At 37.1% G+C, this 19863-nt stretch overlaps 1 protein-coding gene across 1 annotated transcript in view; it reads left to right on the top strand.

Annotated features, from left to right (window-relative positions):
• The window catches only part of LOC119797613 (ribosomal protein S6 kinase alpha-2-like), a 30684-nt gene extending 21210 nt beyond the window's left edge, over window positions 1–9474 (top strand). Inside the window, exons 12-22 of the mRNA XM_038306763.1 lie at window positions 1451–1553; window positions 2010–2152; window positions 2347–2469; window positions 2767–2856; window positions 2964–3122; window positions 3960–4121; window positions 4239–4315; window positions 4685–4802; window positions 4916–4972; window positions 6204–6284; window positions 7692–9474. Of these exons, the coding sequence (XP_038162691.1) occupies window positions 1451–1553; window positions 2010–2152; window positions 2347–2469; window positions 2767–2856; window positions 2964–3122; window positions 3960–4121; window positions 4239–4315; window positions 4685–4802; window positions 4916–4972; window positions 6204–6284; window positions 7692–7841 (1263 nt within the window). The 3' untranslated portion in view covers window positions 7842–9474. The remainder of the gene's footprint in view (window positions 1–1450; window positions 1554–2009; window positions 2153–2346; window positions 2470–2766; window positions 2857–2963; window positions 3123–3959; window positions 4122–4238; window positions 4316–4684; window positions 4803–4915; window positions 4973–6203; window positions 6285–7691) is intronic.
• The last annotated feature ends 10389 nt before the right edge of the window (window positions 9475–19863 follow it).

The raw sequence follows: 19863 nt of genomic DNA, 5'->3' as shown, positions 1-19863 counted from the left end.
TTCACAGGCCTGGGATAATTTGCTAGAATCACTTTCCTTCAGGGCTTTACATGTTTTGCCTAAGCCATCCAGGCTCAACTTCATCTTAACAGCATCTCTTACTGAGGATGTCTACCAATGGGGGTTACCACTGTGACAGACATTCCAGACCTTTCTGCCATAGCAAACATAGTCAGAAGGATGGTCTACTGGAATTCTTTGTCACTAGCCGGCCCCCAACATTCCAGAAAAATTCTTCTTGAATTGCCTTTTGAAGACGTCCCTTAGTGAGGGCTCCTCCAGACATTACCAGCAGACCCTCAAAAGTTTTCAAAACATTAGTCTGAAGGTTAAAAAGAAATGGCTACAAACTCAATCACGGACCTCCAGTGTAAGGGGCTCTGATGCCAAGTGCACTGATGAGGACATTCTGCTTTTTTCTGTTTGCTCATCTCTCCTACCACACTAGTACTCTTCCCCTCATCACCATCTGTTGACTTTCAGCCACATTTTCTCATATGTCACCGTTTGCATAATGTCATGAGCTTTCAAAATAAGAGGTTTATGGTTTCCTCTATGTAAATAAATCATCACTCTGAGAGACAGGTGGGTTTTCCTGCTACTATTTTAGATCATTCAATATATCATCTTTTTTTAATGCATTTTTAAGGGATCACTTTCAAAAAGATATGAAAATATAATAAAATGCAGAGCCATACGCCCTAAAACCACTCATAGTAGCTGTTGCACTAGTGACACCTACAGGCCATAATCATGAATAATAATGTTCAGTTTTCAACAGGCAGTACAATAAACATAGTTCATCCCTTTTGAATCATTCAATATTAATTGCTTTGTAATTCATTTTGGCTTATTTACCTCAAATTACTTTTTAGCATGTTGTGGAACTGCTTAACTGCTGTACTTCATGTTGTCCTTTAAACTGGCATTAAAATAGGCCTTGTCCAAAACCTGGGCTTAAGTTTCTTTTTGGGAGTCAAAATCTGTTAAAGGTGCATGTAAAATACCCTCCTATAAACCAAAACACATATTATGTGCTAAAGTGCCCCCTCACGAGTAAAAGCACATGTTAAAGTACCTTCTTGGGATCTTAAACTGTGTGTCAAAGTGCCCTCTACAGTGGTGAGGACTTGCTATATGTGCCCTCTTTTTTCTTCCGCCACATCCTTAAAAAAGTCAATGGTAAATACTGTAGTGTTCTGTCCATTGTGGTGTTTACTATGGTTAGAAAAACATAAATAGTTTAACTTAAATGTGGGCAATATATTTTCTTTGATATTACAAAAAAGCAGTTTTTGTTCTTTAAAAACAACTTGACTATTGTACAATAAAAATCTATAGTCCCAATATTTTACATCTTCCTCTAAATATACTATGGTTTCACAGGTTGCATGTCTTTCTGTTGTAAAGCCCATTGTTGTTGATGCAATATTGCTGTTTTCTACCGTAGAAACTGCTCAGGAAAGAGATGAGGCCTCCTTTCAAACCGACTGTTGGAAGACCTGAAGACACCTTCCATTTTGACCCTGAGTTCACTTCAAGAACACCAACAGGTAATGCAGACCCATGCATTGACATATAGACATAACAATTCAATTAAATGCTTTATTGATCCCCACGAAAAATGAAATGTTGCAATAACTCATATATTGTTGTAGCTGTTGTTAGATGTAGGCATATTCTGTAGATTCAAGCCTTTAACTGAAGACAGTTGTTTAAAAGTCTTCTAAAGGGAAATTTTTGGGGATTCCTCTTCGTAAAATCATCTCTACAGGTTCTAGAAGAGGTCCTAGAACAGAAAACAATATTCTACAACATCAGCTCTTACCACTTATGCCCCAGGAAAGCATTTATCTGTTAGAATGTAATTATATTTTAGTAATCTGTGTTTAGGGAACACTGTCCAATTGATTAAATGGAGTAATAAATAAGTGCAAGTATCCTAACATTGGTAGATTTACTTGTAAATCTTATATCTACTTATGTTTGTGTATAATTTCTGTTTTCAGATTCTCCAGGGATTCCTCCAAGTGCAAACACACATCAACTGTTTCGTGGTTTCAGTTTTGTTGCAACTAATCAAAACCAAGAGGCCCCCGTTGCTGCTGTAGTTCCTTCCCGTCAGGAAGTGAACATTAACCCAATAGCTCAGGTTTGTAGCTTTGAGCAAAAAACCTCCAGTGACACAGAGCGCCTGCAATTCTTAGAGTTTATTCTATTTACAACTTGACAAAGATAAATCACACAATATATAAAACACATATTTCAGTGAGAAAGAATAACTGATTTTTATTTTTATTTTAAATGAATATTAAATATGACACTATGATCTGTGTTCTCTAACAGCATATCCGGAGCGATGTGGCATTCAAAGATGTGTATGAGCTAAAGGAAGAAGTCAAACAGACAGGAGCCTTTGTCTGCAAAAGATGTCTGCACAGAATTACTGCTGTGGAATATTCAGTAAAGGTATGATGATTATTTCAGACACTCTTTTTACTGAGATTTGTTATATTTGAGGATGGTTCAGTGTGGCTAAAAAAAGTTAAACTAACATAAAAAGAGACTTTTTGAAGGTGGTTTTGATACAGAAAACAATAATATCACTTCATTTATACAACATCTTATAAAATGTTAAAACTACCTGAAAAATAATTTTATAATCTTAAACTGACATGCTGATGATGGCTATTTAGAAGACATACCCATAAAATGTTACATAGTTGTCATTTGTAACAAACTGTATCTTCCTATTTATTTATTCAGATTATTGACAGAGCCAAGAAAGATCCATCAGATGAGATTGAAATACTATTACGCTATGGGCAGCATCCAAATATAATTACACTGAGAGATGTGAGTAAAAAGAATAAAGATAAATTGAATGTCAGGCTGCTGCTCCTTTTTCTTAAAACGTATCTGACTTAAAGGTTTTTTCATCTTCCCTCTTCCTCTGAATGTAGGTCTTTGACGATGGACAAAGTGTTTTCTTAGTTCTGGATGTAATGCGTGGGAATGAATTGCTGGACAGAGTTTTGAGGCTGCCAAATTTTACAGAGAAGGATGCATCTGACATAATTTGCACGCTAACCAAGACTGTGGAGTATTTACACTCCCAGGGGGTAAGACTGTCATTCTGAAGTCCAAACTATACGAGAAAATATAAAAAAAACTAATTATTTTTTAATTAAATTGGGGGACAAAAAAAATCCTAGATAAAGAGACTATTGGCACCTTAAAGGTACTGAGGAGGATTTTTGTGAATTTTTTAAGAGACCTGTCCTCTCCACTTAAAAAAAAAACAAAGCACATTCACAACCCTGTACTTGCTCATGAGAGGGAACGCCAATGAACATGTTTGAGAGCATGCACAAGCTCATTTCTCCTCATGCATGCTCTGTTTAAATGTTGCTGCACGCATAGCTCATACAAGCTTACTGTGCCCAAGCGTCCGCCCTAACCCCTAAATTCCTCAATCACTATATAAAGCAGGGACTATATAGTGGACTCTATAGTGAACTCAGTTAACTGACCGTTCGGACAGATGATCACTGCTTTTTGCGCAGAAAAATATAGCTAATGGGACGAGCACGAAGGACAGCCTTACGTAAACATATCAGCAAAATGATTGGCAATTAAGGGGACCACTTATTTAGAAGATCCACCTGGAAATAAAAGATTGTCCTCTATACCTTTAAGTACAATTAGTATATGTGAAAATTATGCTAATTTATACTTTTATGTAATCAGAGTATCTAATAATCAATTTAAACTGAATGGTTAAAACTACTGCAAGTGTGACCATAAAGGCTGGTAGAGGGGTAAGATATTTATCTACACTGTTAATAATTATGGAGAGTGCTGTATGCATACAATGAAGGTTGTCTTATAAGAAGATCCTTTAGAAGTATTCATATATTCAGCACAGTAAGAAACAAGAGGTTGGTTTTTTGTTTCAGGTTGTTCATCGAGACTTGAAGCCCAGTAACATCTACTATTCTGATGAGGCTGGACTCCCAGAATCGATCAGGATATGTGACTTTGGTTTCGCCAAACAGCTCCGAGCTGAAAATGGCCTGTTGATGACACCATGTTACACAGCTACATTTATGGCTCCTGAGGTACTTTTATTACTATTCAGCATTGTGACATAAAACATATCCTGTCTCATTAACTTTACTCCAATGAGGAAACCTGTCACAAAGACTGACTATGTTGCATAAAATTTGTTTGTTTAGGTTTTAAGGAAACAGGGTTATGATGCAGCCTGTGACATCTGGAGCCTGGGGATCCTTCTCTACACAATGATAGCTGGGTTGGTGTGAAGTTTCAAAGCAATAACACTGCCTTAGCTGTCAGCTTTTCAAAATATAAATTCTCAACCTGTTGTCAGCATTAAGCTTGTGTATTTTTATGATACCCTGCAAATAATCCCACTACTGCAGTGCTATAAATAATCTCCTCTGGAACAAAAACAGTACAGGCAATAAGACAGAAGGTCATTCCAAGGATGAATTCATCTTCTCCTCTCTGCTGTTTATGTTCTTTGTTGGAGAAGTTTGAATTTTTGTCTCTATAAACTGTAAATAAAAGTATTTCCCAGAGTGTTATTCAGCCTATTTCACTGTTTAATTGCTAAGTTAGCGCATCATTAAATAACTGTCGACTTCTCACTCTTCTTTAGTTTCAGCCCGTTTGCCAGCAGTCCTAATGACACAGCAGAGGAGATCCTGGCCCAGATTGGTAGTGGGAAAGTTGTGATCACAGGAGGAAACTGGGACTTGGTGTCTGAAGCTGCCAAGGTTACATCTTACTCTTCTCAAACACATATTTAAAATCTGCCTTTGCTATTGTGGCACTAATGCCTTCAAATAATCATAATAATGAATGTTTGTTACCTGTGCATGTCTACCAGGACATTGTGATAAAGATGCTCCATGTGGACCCACACCAGCGTCTAACGGCCCCACAGGTAGGATTTGTTCAATTACACTATACAAACAACAAAAGTTAGGTAGTCTGGGTGTTTAATTCACATTCTCTCAAAAATAGCCTATGTACATTTATATATGGAAAAAAAATGTCCAAACATTATTTTTTTTTGGGGGGGGAAGGGTTGGCCTAGTCGTTAGAGAGGAGGTCTTCAACAGGGGGTCCGCAACCGCTAGGGAGTCCGTAGAGGTCCTGCATGGGGGTCATGAAAGTTTTGGTTGATTTGACTTTTTTTATATATTCCACCCTGCAATTTTTTCCCACTAATTGAAATGTATTTAAATGCACATTAACATGATTTCAAAACACTGTAGTAAACAGATAAATGGAGGCAGAAGATGTCTTTCAGTCATCAATGCAAACATTCAGCGATACACAGGAGCTCTTTCAAGCTGGGCACTGTTTCATTCACAACACCTGTCCCATCAACGAGAATCAGAAATACTTTAATAATCCCAGGGCGAAATGACTTTTGATACATTACTCCATCTGTAATAGAGTGACTATAGGACCAGTTTGATAAAACAATTACATACAATATGTATATTTAGGGGGTCCCCACTCCATCTCGCCATCAGTTTGGGGGTCCTTGGCCTGGAAAACGTTGAAGACCCCTGGGTTAGAGCAGTGCGCCTTTGCTCTGAGAAGGTTGCAAGTACCCGGTCCAATCCCCACAGCCTCCACTATGGGTTCCTGAGCAAGACCCTTAACCCCACACTGCTCCCTGGGTGCCACACAATAGCAGCCCCCTGCTCCCCAAGAGGGAAAGCTAAAATGCGATGGCCGCAAAGATTTTTATTAGAAACAGTCTTGAAAACCTCTTCACATTTGACATCACTGAAATAAATCACTTAACTGGACAGTCAGGGAGCCAGAATGAGAACAGGGACCAAGCAACACCAGATCCTGATAAATGTAACAGAAAACAGCAAGATCACTGTTAAATTAAACTGGATAAGCAAGGATTTTGCAGATGTAAAACATTTATAAGATCCAGCAGTAGATGGGCCGCAGATAACTGACCTCACCAGAAAATTATAAGTGTGTGACCAACTATACTTGATTTATTATATTATTGATAGTTTTTTTTTTTTAGAGCATTGTGCTATTTTAACTGTTCCCAGTCCTTTGTTGTTTATAATGTTCTGTTACCAACTTGTAATAAATATGGATTAGAAATAAATGATCACTTTTACTGCAATGCTCTTTAGGTTCTTCGACATCCCTGGATTGTAGAGAAGGGGCAGCTCTCTGACAGACCTCTCGCCAGGCAGGATGCCCTCACCGTAAAGGTCAGACACTTTCTACATGTAATTCTACGATCTGGCTTAAAGGATCTATGATCTCTGCCTCAGTAAAATTTCCAAATATTTTAATTAAAGAACCCTAAAAAATAAAACAACTGATTGCCTTAATATCTTTTCTAAATACTACATAGGATTCTAGGTAGTTCAAATTAAAAATGAAGAAAAGACTGAGGAATTTACTATTAGATGACCCAATGGTTGTTATGTTGTAAAATAATGTATGAAACTGAAGCAAACACTTGAAAAGTGGTTAGAATTTATATTTCAAAAAAGAACACTGATGTTAAAAAATCCAGTTTTACCAAAGAAAACAAAATCTCAGAGAAGTGGAATGAAAATTCATTACTTAGACTAAGACTTAGACAACTTTTATTTGTATACAAAGCAAAATTTCATTAAGTACTGCTTTTCAGACAGTAAATGAACATTTTCTTTTCCATAAAGTGCAACAGTGAGCAAATGTAAACAGCGTGGGAGGAAAAAATATTGTGCAAAAAAATGGATTGATGTGAGGGCCTTGATATGGAAATTCGGAGATAGTAGAAAAGACTTAAAAACTTACACCGCAGACTATATTTCAGTAATCTGTGTTAATTTATAGTAATTTCAAGTTAAAGTATCATTGGGTTGTAGACAAATTGTTTTGTTCAGTAAAAGTATTTCAATTCCTTTGCATTTAAGCAATTCTTTACTTAAATGCTTCCAAACAGAATATATATTAAATAGAATATTTATTGCACAAAAATGTGTTGGATAGTTTTAGAATCTGGATGAAAAGGTCTTTATATCTAAAATCCAAATTTTGGGCTCTGGTTATAGTTTTACTTTGTCACAAAAACTTGATGTTAATAGTGTTGCAGGACCTTAAAAGGTTCTATTTGACTATTTTCACCACATGTATCAAAAACTTAATGTATTTATCATGGTTGGATTAGTTGTTTTTAACTTGTGTTATCGGATTCTTGAACATTTTATCAATCAAGCTAAATTTTTTGTAACCTCACAGTAGATTGTTCATATTTTGAATCTAAAAGGTTTTCTGCAGTTCCTGTGAATAAAATACACTATATAAAAACACTTATATTTAGCAGAAAGTTAGTCCTTTCAGGCCACATGAACATTCCTCCTAAAAGCAAAATAAACTCAGATTGTCTCTATTTATGAAATAATTATTATCAGATCGTAAGTGTTGCATGATCCCCTCTCCATCATAAATTATGACAGATAAAAAAGGACTTTAATATATAAGTTGTACAATAGGAGTTGTTTTGCTCATTGAGATATTAAGGTTACAACCGTAGAGTAACCATAATGCTATTATGTACCAGTAATCAATAAGATGACTTCTAATTGTACAAATCATTTAAGCACAATGTGTTTTCTTTCCACCAGGGGGCGCTTTCTGCAACATATTCTGCTTTGAAACGCTGTGCCCCTGCTCCAGTTCTGGAACCAGTTCATTCCTCCAGTCTGGCCCAGCGAAGAGGGATGAAAAAACTTGGTAGTTCAAGTACCTCTCCTGAACCTAAAGAAAACGAATGACTTCAATATTAGGGTGTTAAAAGGAAGGAGAAACCTAAGTCACAATAAAGGAGCCACACCAAAAAAGAAAAGACTCTTCTTATATATTAAAAACTATATTCTTACAAGCACAATTTGATTAAAGATTTACTCCTTACTTAGTTTTTGGTGCAATTTCCAAACTGTATCAAACTGAGCTAATGTTACACTGTGATAACAATAATTATGCATGTATTCATAAGTCTTCATTGTCCACAATGAAGTGGCTTTAGTGGTGAGGGTCAAGTTTTTACATTCAGATGCCTTCATATATTTCTGAGCTGTGCTGTAGCTATGTCACAGTTATTTTTAAAAACAGCCCTTTGGTGTTGTAGGAAACAGCTCATCTTGTCATTAACAACAACCCCACTCATTTCAGTACAGTTTAAACAAATGCAAACTTGTTCTCTTATAAAGGACGGAACCTTATTTGCAACAAACACCGTGCAATACATCCAGCTTAACTGGAACTGCCTTGCTATAAACAAAATAAAAAATGAAAACAGAAATAAGTTAAATGTATTATTCAGTGCCACAAGACCATATAATAGACCTTTTTTCACTTTTTTAGCTCATACTTTCTGGGAACTTTGATTTCTGCAAAAATATGTGTCTATTCATATGTAGAGGAGTAGTGCTGCGATAACTGGCACTGACTTTTATTTTCCTAATATATGATTCATAGTTAGGTGTTTGTATTGTTGTCTACATCATTTCAGTATCTGAATCTATTTGATTTAAGTTTACTGTTGAATGTATTGCTGCTGTATTTTGATGAGCCAGCAGGAAGTAGGTTTATAGGTGGGTAGCATGCAGTAGCTGTATCATGCTGTAAAACAATTCCTTTCAACAAACCCTAATCACCAAACTTGAGAATCCATTATTGTATTTCACCTCTGCTGAGACTATTGATAAGCTTGTTTTTTTAATTACTATATCAAAGCCTGAAGATTTGAGAGCCATTGTGTTAAATGTTGGTTTGTGGTGTCCCCTACTGCAGTCCTAGTTACATCGTGTAAGATTTAGAAGCATTAACACATAGTAGGATTACAAAAAATGATCATAAAATGCAGTTGTGAGTAGGACTTATTTTATACAATTGCAGTGTTCTACCCTATGGCAGGAGAAATGAAGACTTTATTGTTCTGTAGTTAACATAAATATTGCCTTTCAGAAGCTTAAACCAAGCAACGTAATTATGGTAACATAAAGGCCCCATTGCAGATTGTGTACATTCTATATTTTTTCATGCTGTCCCATGTCTGTTTTATTGCTTTTCCCATCCGTAAACAATGTAGATGGACCTGATTCAATTCTTGCATGGTAGGTGCTTCAGATTTAGTGTAATATACCCCATGTTGGAGGTGAAGCTGTAAAATTTATGATGTATATAATATTATGCAAATCCCATATGGAAGAGGTAAAAATCTATGTGTGTATATATGTCCAGCTTTACAACAATTATGGTGCAAAATAAATTTAAGTTTGTGTTTGTATTTATAATACAAGTGTAAATAAACTGAGATGTTGGACAGGCTGTGTGCACCTGGTCAGACGTTGAAATACAGGGCAAAGGACCCGAAGTTTTAAAAATAAAGTCTTGAAATGATAATGAGTTCAACTAAATTGTCTAATTTGTTAGTGCACTTAAACCAATAAATGAGACCTTCACTCTACTGATAACTCCTTCTTAAACCTCATCAGACATGGTGGAAGGGTAAGGATTGCGGCTGATGAGGTACTGGTGGCTCCCGCCAAGACCTACAGTATGTGATGGAATGCTTTGCTGCTGAATGTGAAGAGGCCTGGATGAAGATCAGCTCCTCTAAGTCCAAGTTAACAGTTGGAACAGGGTGGCTTACCCTTTTCAGATTAGAGGGGAGCTCCTGCTTCAAGTGGAGAAGTTCAAGTATCTCAGCGTTTTTGTCAATCTGAAGGGATGGAGCGAGAGACAGACAGACGGATTGGTGGAGCTGCCACTGTAATGTGAGCACTGTAACAACCTGTTGTGGTGAAGAGAGAATTAGCTGGGCCGAAAGCCAAAGCTCTCAATGTATTTACCTGTCGATTAACATTCCTAACCTTACCTATGGTCCTGAAATCATGGTCATAACCTAAAAAACAAGACCCTGGATACCAAAGGCTGAACAGAGGTATCTACATTGTTTTTTCTCTGCATGTTGATGAGTCAAGGAACAGTACAAGTATGCAAGGGTTGAGCATGTGACCTATATACAGAGACTTTGGTCCTCAATGAGGCCATCACAGGTTCAAGTCCCACCCTGGTGACCTTTGTTGCATGTCTTACCCCTTTCTCTATTCTTATTACCTGTCTACCTTCTTTCAAAAATATATATAAATATATATATAATGCGTAAGAATATTATTTGTTTTCATCTACGAACTGAAAGTCTCAGTCTTTTTGGTTCTGGTAGAAATTGCTATTTATAATTACATAGGAAGAGGTCTCGCATTTATGGAGGTAGAAATCTGCACTATGGCAGCCATGAGCTGACAAACTAATGACTATAGAGATCACCATTACTCTTCTGGGTGCAGATGGCACTGGTGACTGGAGAGTGACCCCAATTCATCGCACCTAGTGGCCTTACAAGTCGAGAACTTAAAACTTCCTGTTGAAATATTTCATTAGAGGTTCACCTGACCAGTTAAAGCTATAGCCTTTGCAGTACTGCCACATGCAGGTGACATTGGGTTCAATTCAGTGTATTTATAGCACCAATTCACAACACATGTCAGTTCAAGCCACTTTACAGAGGCAATACTGTCAGATTGGAAAGGAAAACCAGTTGATTGCATCCAGTCATTGACTTGCAAGTTAAATTAAGCTCAACCATGATGAAGTCTGTCTCTTACTCTGCCCGACTGTGTGGAAGCCTCTCATTGCCGCTGTTCACACATCCATAGTGCTAAAAACCCAAAGATTGCAGGAATAACTTGCTAAAAATAAGAAAAAGGAAAAGAAACAACTTCATACACTGATATTACTCATTAGGCACAGCAGTTAGCAAAAAACTTGCAATGTGACCAGCTATGCTTCCCAGATTTCCTGCAAGAACAACTGGACTGTTTCACCAGGGTGAATAATATGATAGAAGTAAAGGTGTGCGCAAGGGGATGAGAGATAACAAGAGATGTCACACAGGACTGCATTGTTTATGGACGTAATAGTGACAGTAATTGTTACTAGAAGTGTTTAGTAGTTATGTTCAATATGAAACAGGAAACAATGGAACAAATATGGATACCATGCAGCATCTCATTGTTTTTATTAGAAAGCTGTTGAACAATGGGAGCTGATAATATTAAGACCACATCACAGCAGCACAGCTGTTAACAACAGTCTTAGTAGAGTGTTAACTGCAAATAAAAATAATGATATGGGTAGTATCTCCATGCAGTGGGAAGGAAGTTTTGTAGAAATTATTGATTGATATCTGTCCCCCTGGTTCAAAAATGCTATCTGCCCCCTTCATTACACTTAAATGTGACTGCGGCAAGTTAGCCCAATGCAATCTATATCTTACACAGACTAATAAAATTAATAAAAAAAAATTATCTATGTAAACAAACTTCATTATCCCTGACAAAATTGTGGGAGTCATTTTGTACTATGACGGCCTCCATATTGTTGGAGGTGGGAGAAGTTGTTGGGGGGAGCGGTTCATTTCATTTAGCTGCAGTCTGACCAATAGATTTCTCTAAAAATTACACATAGTACCTTTAAGTTTGTTCCAAAATGTGAAATATTTCGTTTTATTTCATGAGAGAGAATGCACTACCCTATTCTCAGTCAGCCGACTGACCATGCATATATGCATAAATCTGTATATATATATAAAGGGTGCAATCAAATGATAACCTTACCAAACTGACTTGCACATAGGAGGCCCTGGGTTAAAATCCCAGCTGGGGGGAATGAGCCGTCAGTGTGGGTCCTTAGACAAAACCTTTCACGCTAATGCCTACTTTATAAGTCACTTTGGATGAAAGTGTCTGCTAAATACATAAACAAAAAATAAAGAAAGAAAAGAAAACTACACATTCAAGCTTACAATTTTCTTTTGGCCTAAAAGGCTTCCCTAATAGTTACTTAAAACGTAAGTCAGCATTGCTTTTTCTATGTTCAGTTTATCTGTTTCCTGCAAACCACCAATGTTTTATCCAGCCATAATTGTGAAGCAAGTTTTTTTAGAGCCACTAGATGGCAACCAGTCACAGCGAATGCTTTGCTTGTCTCACTCTTATATCTACCATCTGCTGGCAAGAACTTGTCTATTTTCAAGTTATACCACCCCTTGCCAACCCCCACTAAAAAAATCGAACAAGACAAAACTCTTTAATTTATATCAACCACCAGGCCCTCACTCCATAAAAGCTTTTAGCAGGCGCTGAGCTGATGTGTCAGGTGGGTGTGGCAGGCTCATCAGCTCTGACATTTAAGTGCAGTAGTGCTCAGCACTGAAGGGATTGTAGGATATGAGTAGATACAGATGACAAGCCCCCCTGCAAGGATGATTGCAGTGGAGTGACAAGAGGAGACCAAACAACAGAAAGAGCAAAGGGAAGGTGTCGGGAGGGGAGAGATGAAAGGCGAAAAGAGGAGAAATAAGAGCTTTGAGAAACAATAACTCACCTGACAATTACATCTATGTCAGAATTTATATCAGAGCTCAAAAAGGGAGAACTTTGAGCAATATACAGAAGTGAGATGATGAAACTTGAAGGTATCATCTTCCCAGATTAGGAAGTACTCTTATTGTAGTTATGAGAATAGCAGTTTTATTTGGACGTCTATTTCAGCTACCTCTATATCCCTCATTTCTAGAGATCTGATCAAACATAACAGATTTGTAGAACCATGAACCTTCCAACAATAAACAAATTACTTTCCATTGCACTCTTCTGGGGGCCATTTTTTTTTCTGATACTTGAATTCATATATGTGTCAGTCTTATTTAAATTTTACAACTGTATTTTACAACCACAACCATTCATATTTAATTTCATGTCTGGCAAATTGAATGTTGCAGCCTAACAAGCACTGGCTAATTATTCAACGTGCTGGTTTTTTTTCAAGGATAAAAAGTCTAGAAATTATTTCTTACAATAATATTTAGTTATGAGCTAAACAAACATTTGAACTTTGTGCTTCTATCTTTTATTTTTAACAGAAAATAAAAGTAAGGATTATTATTTTTTTCTTAACCAGTATTTTCCCAGATGCAAAATTGAATTCTAAATATCCCAGCTTTTGAAAGGCAACATAGCTACTAGATATTAATTTTAGAGGTAATCTGCTCTTAATTTGGCTAGGGAAATCTAGCTCCAGAATATTTTATAATCGTAAAACTTCTTAAAGGTGATCTTGTTCAGGGAAACCTTCTCCTCTTTGATGGTTGACCTATAAGTTGCTCATTTTTTTTTTTTTTTATTGCAGTATCACATACCATGCGTTCAGATTTTCTGTATTTGCGATGATAATTGATGTTGAAAATAAAAACTAATTTATACACTACATAAATTAAGCGGAAGCTGGGTGTCAATAATGCAGTTCAACTCTCAAACTGGGAATCCTTGCTGCATATCTGTCAATTTTCTCTCTGGTGTTTTAAGTAAGTTAAAAACTACAAGTTATATTAAACTTTATCAAATGAAGAAATGCATTATAGTTTTTTTTTTTTTTTTATAAAGCAGGCTACTTTTGTTAAGAGGGTAATAGTCAGTTCAACTTTTTCCAGTAAGCTGCATGAACTTATAATTATTTGAGATTTATGTTGGTTTTTAGCCAAAAGCAGAAAGAGATTAATATTGTTTAGTTAAGCTTGCGTGGTGTTTGGGTCTATGGAAATTGTTTCTGTAACAGACTTATAGAAGTACATTTTATTTAGTTTTGACTTTGCGAAAATCCTCCACTATACCTTTAAGCAAGGAAGGAGGAATATGATCCAAAACATGCAAATAATGAGGAAAATGTAATTAAAATAACTTTTTTTTTTTTTTTTACATAAACAATGATTATTGATAAGCAAGGCCATGTGGTGGAGGGACATTTCCAACAGTATTTAACAAGCACAAAGTGACTATAAAAAGCATCTCATTTGAAATGCAGAGTGGATAACACATGACAAACATCTGATTAAGCTGTCGTGAAGATGAGGAAAGACAAGTATGAGTGCAGGCACACAGAACAAGTATCAGTACACGTGTTATTAAATTCAAATTACAACGTCTGATGCAAATAAAGCTGTTTTTCATCATGTTCAACATTCCTCCTTCTTCACAAAGCAGACAACCGAAGACAAGTAACATACAGACTCTGACAGGGCTGAGATCCCACCACCTATGTCACCAGAAGCACACACACACACACACACACACACACACACATATGTAGTGACAGACAGCCTTGGACACCCTGTGGCACTACAGCTCAACCTGCCATTCGGACATTCACTGAATGAGACGGACAAATCTCCAACAGACGGCTCCTGACAAAGAGATTATCACTATCAAAGGAGAAGGGTGTGCAGCTGTGGGTAGAGTAGTAGGAGAAATGTGTGAGTTTGTGCTTGTGTGAGAATGCTGAGTGGCCTCCTCTGAACATTCACACATTAGGGACTGTCTCATCAAACAATTAGGTACTCATTCCAAGTCAAATGTACTTTTATCTGTGTACAAGCTTTATTTACAACATCATCTTTCACCATGCACCAGTCAGTGCCAAAGTGACCGAATTCCAATTAACTGTGGTCCATTTAAAATAAATGAGATGTGTCCATTAAAAAAGATCCCTGTTAAAAAAGTGACATTTCTTAAAAGCACTTAAAAATAAGTTTTATCTTGATTTGTAAATGCTGTTTCAATCTGAATGTGTTTTGTGCAGGTTTGTTTATTTTACAGCAGAATTAAAAAAAACATTTTCTCAATTTTCATACCAATTTTTGTTCTTTCATTTGACATCCAGTTATGCATATAAAGTACTATTCCTTGGTTAAGTTTATTTCTCAACTACTACTGGGTAGCTAACTTCATCTTCTAGACTGTTTACATCACTGTGTTTTTTGGTTTTTTTTTTTGTAAATAGAAAAAAGGTTTATTGCGTTTTTGCTGTTCAAGAACACCATAGAATGGTGAATGTACTGTACTTAGGACAGGAGACTTGACCAAAGTGTTCCCATTACATTCAGTCATTCACCAAATAACTCACAAACTCTTGGTGGGAAGCTACATTGTAGCCACAGCTGCCCTTGGGATTACTGACTGAAGCAAGTACACTGGCAGCATCAGGCCCTCTGACCACCATCAGTAAGCAATGCAGGTGAAGTGTCTTGCCCAAGGACACAATGGCACTGAAATTTATTTATATAGCGCTAATTCACAACACATGTCATCTCACGGCACTTAATGAGACTATTCAACAAACAGTCAGATTGCAAGTTTTCTGTTTAAGGAAAACCAGCTGATTGCATTGACTCATTGACTCGAATGCAATACCTCACACTAAGCAAGCTTGTAGCAACAGTGGAGAGGAAAACTCCCTTTTAACAGCAAGAAATCTCCAGCAGAACCAGCCTCAGTGTGAGTGGCCATCTGCTGAGGCCAACTGGGGCTCAAGGGGACAGAAGCAGACATACAGAAAGAAGCAGAGATTAAAAAAAGACAACTGAAAGCCAGAGCGGGGACTTGAACCATCAACTATTTGGTTGCAGTTCAAATTCCGGCAACTGATGCCCCAGATTGGTCCAGTTTTCTCTGAAAATTGTATGATTTGAAAAAGGATTCAGGAGTTTCCTTCTGAAAAAACATCTGGTTCTTCTTTGTCATGTACACAGAAAAAATTTAATCGTCCTGAATGAGGAAGCCCTGCAGACATGCACAGTATGACTTAGGGCTCTCACAGAGTATGGTGTACTGTTTGTGTATTATGAGCGGCTAGAGTGGACGAATATTTGAATACTTTGCTATAGTGTTTATTTATCATTTTTTAAATTAAGCTATCAATAATACTAACATAATAATCTAGTAATGTAGAGATTATTGTGTATTGCTTTCTTTATTTATTCAATTCGGCCACAAAAACAGATATTTTTGTATTAGATTATTCCAGCAGCCCATATTTTACTATTAATTTGTAAAAAAAAAAAAAAAAATTAATATTTTGACCAAATTTGACATCAAGGTTTGAGCTTTTTGCATGAAACTCCAAAGTAGTCAGTGTAAATGAAATGGTTGATGGCACACAGCTTGATGTGTCCTGACAGTCTCAAGTCAACCACAAATTGTAACAGTAATTGTGATATAATCATGTAATCCAAACACAAATACACTCACAAGTCAAAGGTGCCAACGGAGGATAAGTGAAGCTCCACAGAAAGTCAATTAATCTTTTCAGCAGTCCCCCTTCCCTCCTCCCTGCTTAAAAGCTTCATTTACCTCCTATGGAGAAGAGATAGAAACACCATTAGTGAGATGATGGCAGGACTGGAAAGGGGAAAGGAGAATCTCACAGTTGGATGAGCTGAAACAGTATAGGCCCCCATCTCCACAAAAAAGGAAGGTGTGTGTGCATAAAAAAAAGAGGTGAGCGCACATCTTCTGCATGGGTGAGCTCAATTAGGTTCTGCCTTGATTATCAAAGGTAGAGGTGTACAACTTTTTAAGGCGGAAGTGTGCCTCAGATCATGGGGATGGCGAAGGATGAGCTAACCCGCAGAGCTGGACTAATGACAGTGGGCATGTGGCTGAGGCTCCTTTTGCTGCATGGAGGTGCTTCATAAAGCGTACACTAGTGGATCAGACCCCAACAATGATTTCCATATCTTAGCGGATGTCTGTGGGTGTGTATGAATCACGCAGGACCCCAGCTGGATAATGGCTTCTCATGTGTGTTTACATGCACGCATTCGGGTACGTGAAATGCCAGTGAGCATATCGGCTCCGCTTCCCCGAGCTCGGTTGGCTACTGGAGCACATTTGGGGGTCTCTCTGTGTGACAGGGGTCAAAATAGACAAACACACCATAAAGCTCAAATAAGGAAGTCTGGCTTAGGACTCAAAACAATTAAATATTTGAATCAGTAAATGTATTCTCTGACAGTGAGTTGAAATTTCCATATGAAAGTCTTTTAGTCAGTGTAAATCATACAGAAACTGTAGATTCATTTGAGCCTTTTGCTGTTTTTTCCTCTATCCATTTAAATGCAAGGTTACAGCTCTCAAAGTTGTTTCATTTAAGCTGCAAGATATGCATTTCTGTGCATATGTGTCTGAATGCACAACTGCCGAGTTTAATTTGGGTTTAAAAGGCTAGGTAACTTAGGTAGAATAAGTACGACGGAGGGCAATGTGGAGATCATCTAGGGGAAGCAGGTCTGTCTCAATCTTCTTATTAAATATAAAGTGTATTAAAAGTGTTTTTTACACATTTATTTCTAGTAAGTTCCCTGAGTATATAACAAGCCTAAAGTTGAATTCAGAATGCTCCAAGTTTATAAAAATTGGTTGTTTGTATCAGTATTTTAGTGCAGCACTGTACCCTCCCAGCTGAGTTTTGTGTAACTCTAAATCTCTGTGCTTTTTGTTCAGCTAGAGTGTGGAAACCAAATGCTTTATCCCATTCAACTAGGTCCCGTTTGGACAAAACCTATTTGGCAATGGATCTGTTGATGCTGGTGTTGCATGTGTTTGGGCTGAAGAGGCATGTATTCCCGCATATATATGGATTGTGAAAGTAGCATCCAGGGGGGTGTAGCATGCTGCCACTGCTGACTCCAGGCCTGTCTGCCTGGTGTGCCCATTTCTGCACCAGTAGAGCTGGCACAGGCTCCTGCCTCTGCCCAGCCGTTTCACAGTGTGCCAGCTGGGTGCTACCAGGAGAGGCCCCGGAGAGAGACGGCACAGGTCAGCTGTGACAGAAGGACAGAGAAGGTGTGTGTGTGTTGTGAGGATTGAAGGGGATGAGTTTAGAAACAGAAAAGTGATGAAATTATATTTATGACAGTAAAGTTAAGAGGGGACTGGAAATATAGGAAACATGACTTAGTCAATCAGTTGAGTCCAACTAGATAGTTCGATTTCTACTGTGTGCAAAATTGTTCAACCGTATAAATGTTTGTTTTATATCTTTCTTGGACAACTTATTAAGTGCTGCCTCTTTCATTTCTCATAAATTGTGTTTTTTGGTTCCTTTATTTGGGCTTTTAAGGTTTTGTAAATAATCCATCCTCTGCTGTACTTTTTTGTGTCCAGCCTGCTAGGGGAAGGTATGATACATTTTAAATTAGTTGGTTTTCTATTCTATTGTCACCCTTTGTTCCAGGTCACTTTGATATTAAAGATCGCTTCTACAAGGGAGACCCAGCAAAATGGATGGAGACATCAATACACAAGATTAACAACCTAACACATTTTAGGTATTAAAGAGAGTTGCATATAAACGAGGGAGATTGCATTCACTTTACTACTATTAGTAAATAGTAGTAAAGTGAAATGAATAAATCTTTATTTATTTATTGTAATGTTAATACATTAACTTACACATAAAAATCAAAATCAAAAATTGATAAATTTAGTACTATTTTATGAGTGACTATGTTAAGCCCACATTAACGTATACCTTTATAGGTACCTTTATAGCTTCTTAGAAGACCACTGCTTCTTAGCTTGTCAGCTGTATAGTGGTTTAAAACAAACTTACCACAATGAGAAAGATGGATAAACTCTTTTTATTTTCCACCATAGCTGTATGTGTTTTGTGTAACAAGAACAATTTCCTGTAACGCCTCTCCTAAATAGCAAAAATCAGATGCAGTGCTTGATTTTTAACATAAGAAGGGGGTCGAAATTGTGATTTCAACAGATGAAGTATGAAAACTATGCCTGGGACACTATACAAAATTTATTTAAACAGTTTATCAGGAAAAAGAAGTTGAATTAGGGGTAAGTAGTCCCAATACAAGAAATTGCTAGAAAGGGAGTTGATCTGGTCCAGAAAAGATAAAAGCATATTGACCCTTTTAAGGGCGTAGGGAGAAATAAAAGACTTGACAGTACTATTTAGATCAGATGACGGTACAACTGCACTGAGCTGTGTGTAAAATTGGAGGTTATCATCATAAATTACCTCAAAAAGAAATAAAAGGACAATCAGATGAGTCCAAGGAACCAACAGCACTGCTGCATCATCTCAGCAGACCACTTCTCTAAAACACAATGACCTCTTTTATACTGTATCTGTTGAACTTCAGAAAGTTCAGCTCTCCCCATTTTTTAACACCCTGTTAATAAAAATGTTAAATAGATCTAGATATCAGGTACATAAGGGAAATTAATCATTCTATTTTCAACAAGAGCTTCGTTTAAGTAACTGATAACTTGGTTAATGTATCACTGAAACACAGAATTGTCGTTACAGAGCCAAATGGTCTTTGTTAGACTGTGCCTTTTCTAATTCTTCCTGTAAAACTTCCCTTAGAAAACTTTAAGCCACATTTGCATAGTAAATCTTTCATATACTGGGGAAATTTTAGAAAGATCTTGTTTTTCTAAATGGTCCCGTTCCTTGAAAATCAGGCATTTTTATGCTGGATCTGGCTGATTTACAGTGTCAGGTCAAAAGGGCTCTGCAAAGGTATAAAATTGGTTATTACTGTTTTATAGTTTAAATGCCAGACCGCACCCAGCTCAGGAACAAAGCTGACAACCACAATGAATATTGAGATATAAAGATAATCACAAAGACAGGAAAAGGGGTGTTGGGATCAAGGAAACAACAGCAAGAATTAGAAAATCACTTAGAGAGCGCACACCTTCAGCATGTAGCTCATTTCCCCTGACAGACTGTGACTTGTGACTTTATCCTGTATTCACAAAATCTTTCAAATAAATCCTGGAGGTGGTGATCTGGATAATCACCAAAATGTAATCATTCATTACGACTCACAATATGCACCTTCTCTGAAATCATTAGCAAAATGCATTA

The sequence above is a fragment of the Cyprinodon tularosa genome, unplaced genomic scaffold, assembly GCF_016077235.1.
Source record: "Cyprinodon tularosa strain WSP-4 unplaced genomic scaffold, ASM1607723v1 ctg59, whole genome shotgun sequence".
NCBI lineage: Eukaryota > Metazoa > Chordata > Actinopteri > Cyprinodontiformes > Cyprinodontidae > Cyprinodon > Cyprinodon tularosa.
This window is presented reverse-complemented; position numbering and strand designations above follow the sequence as displayed.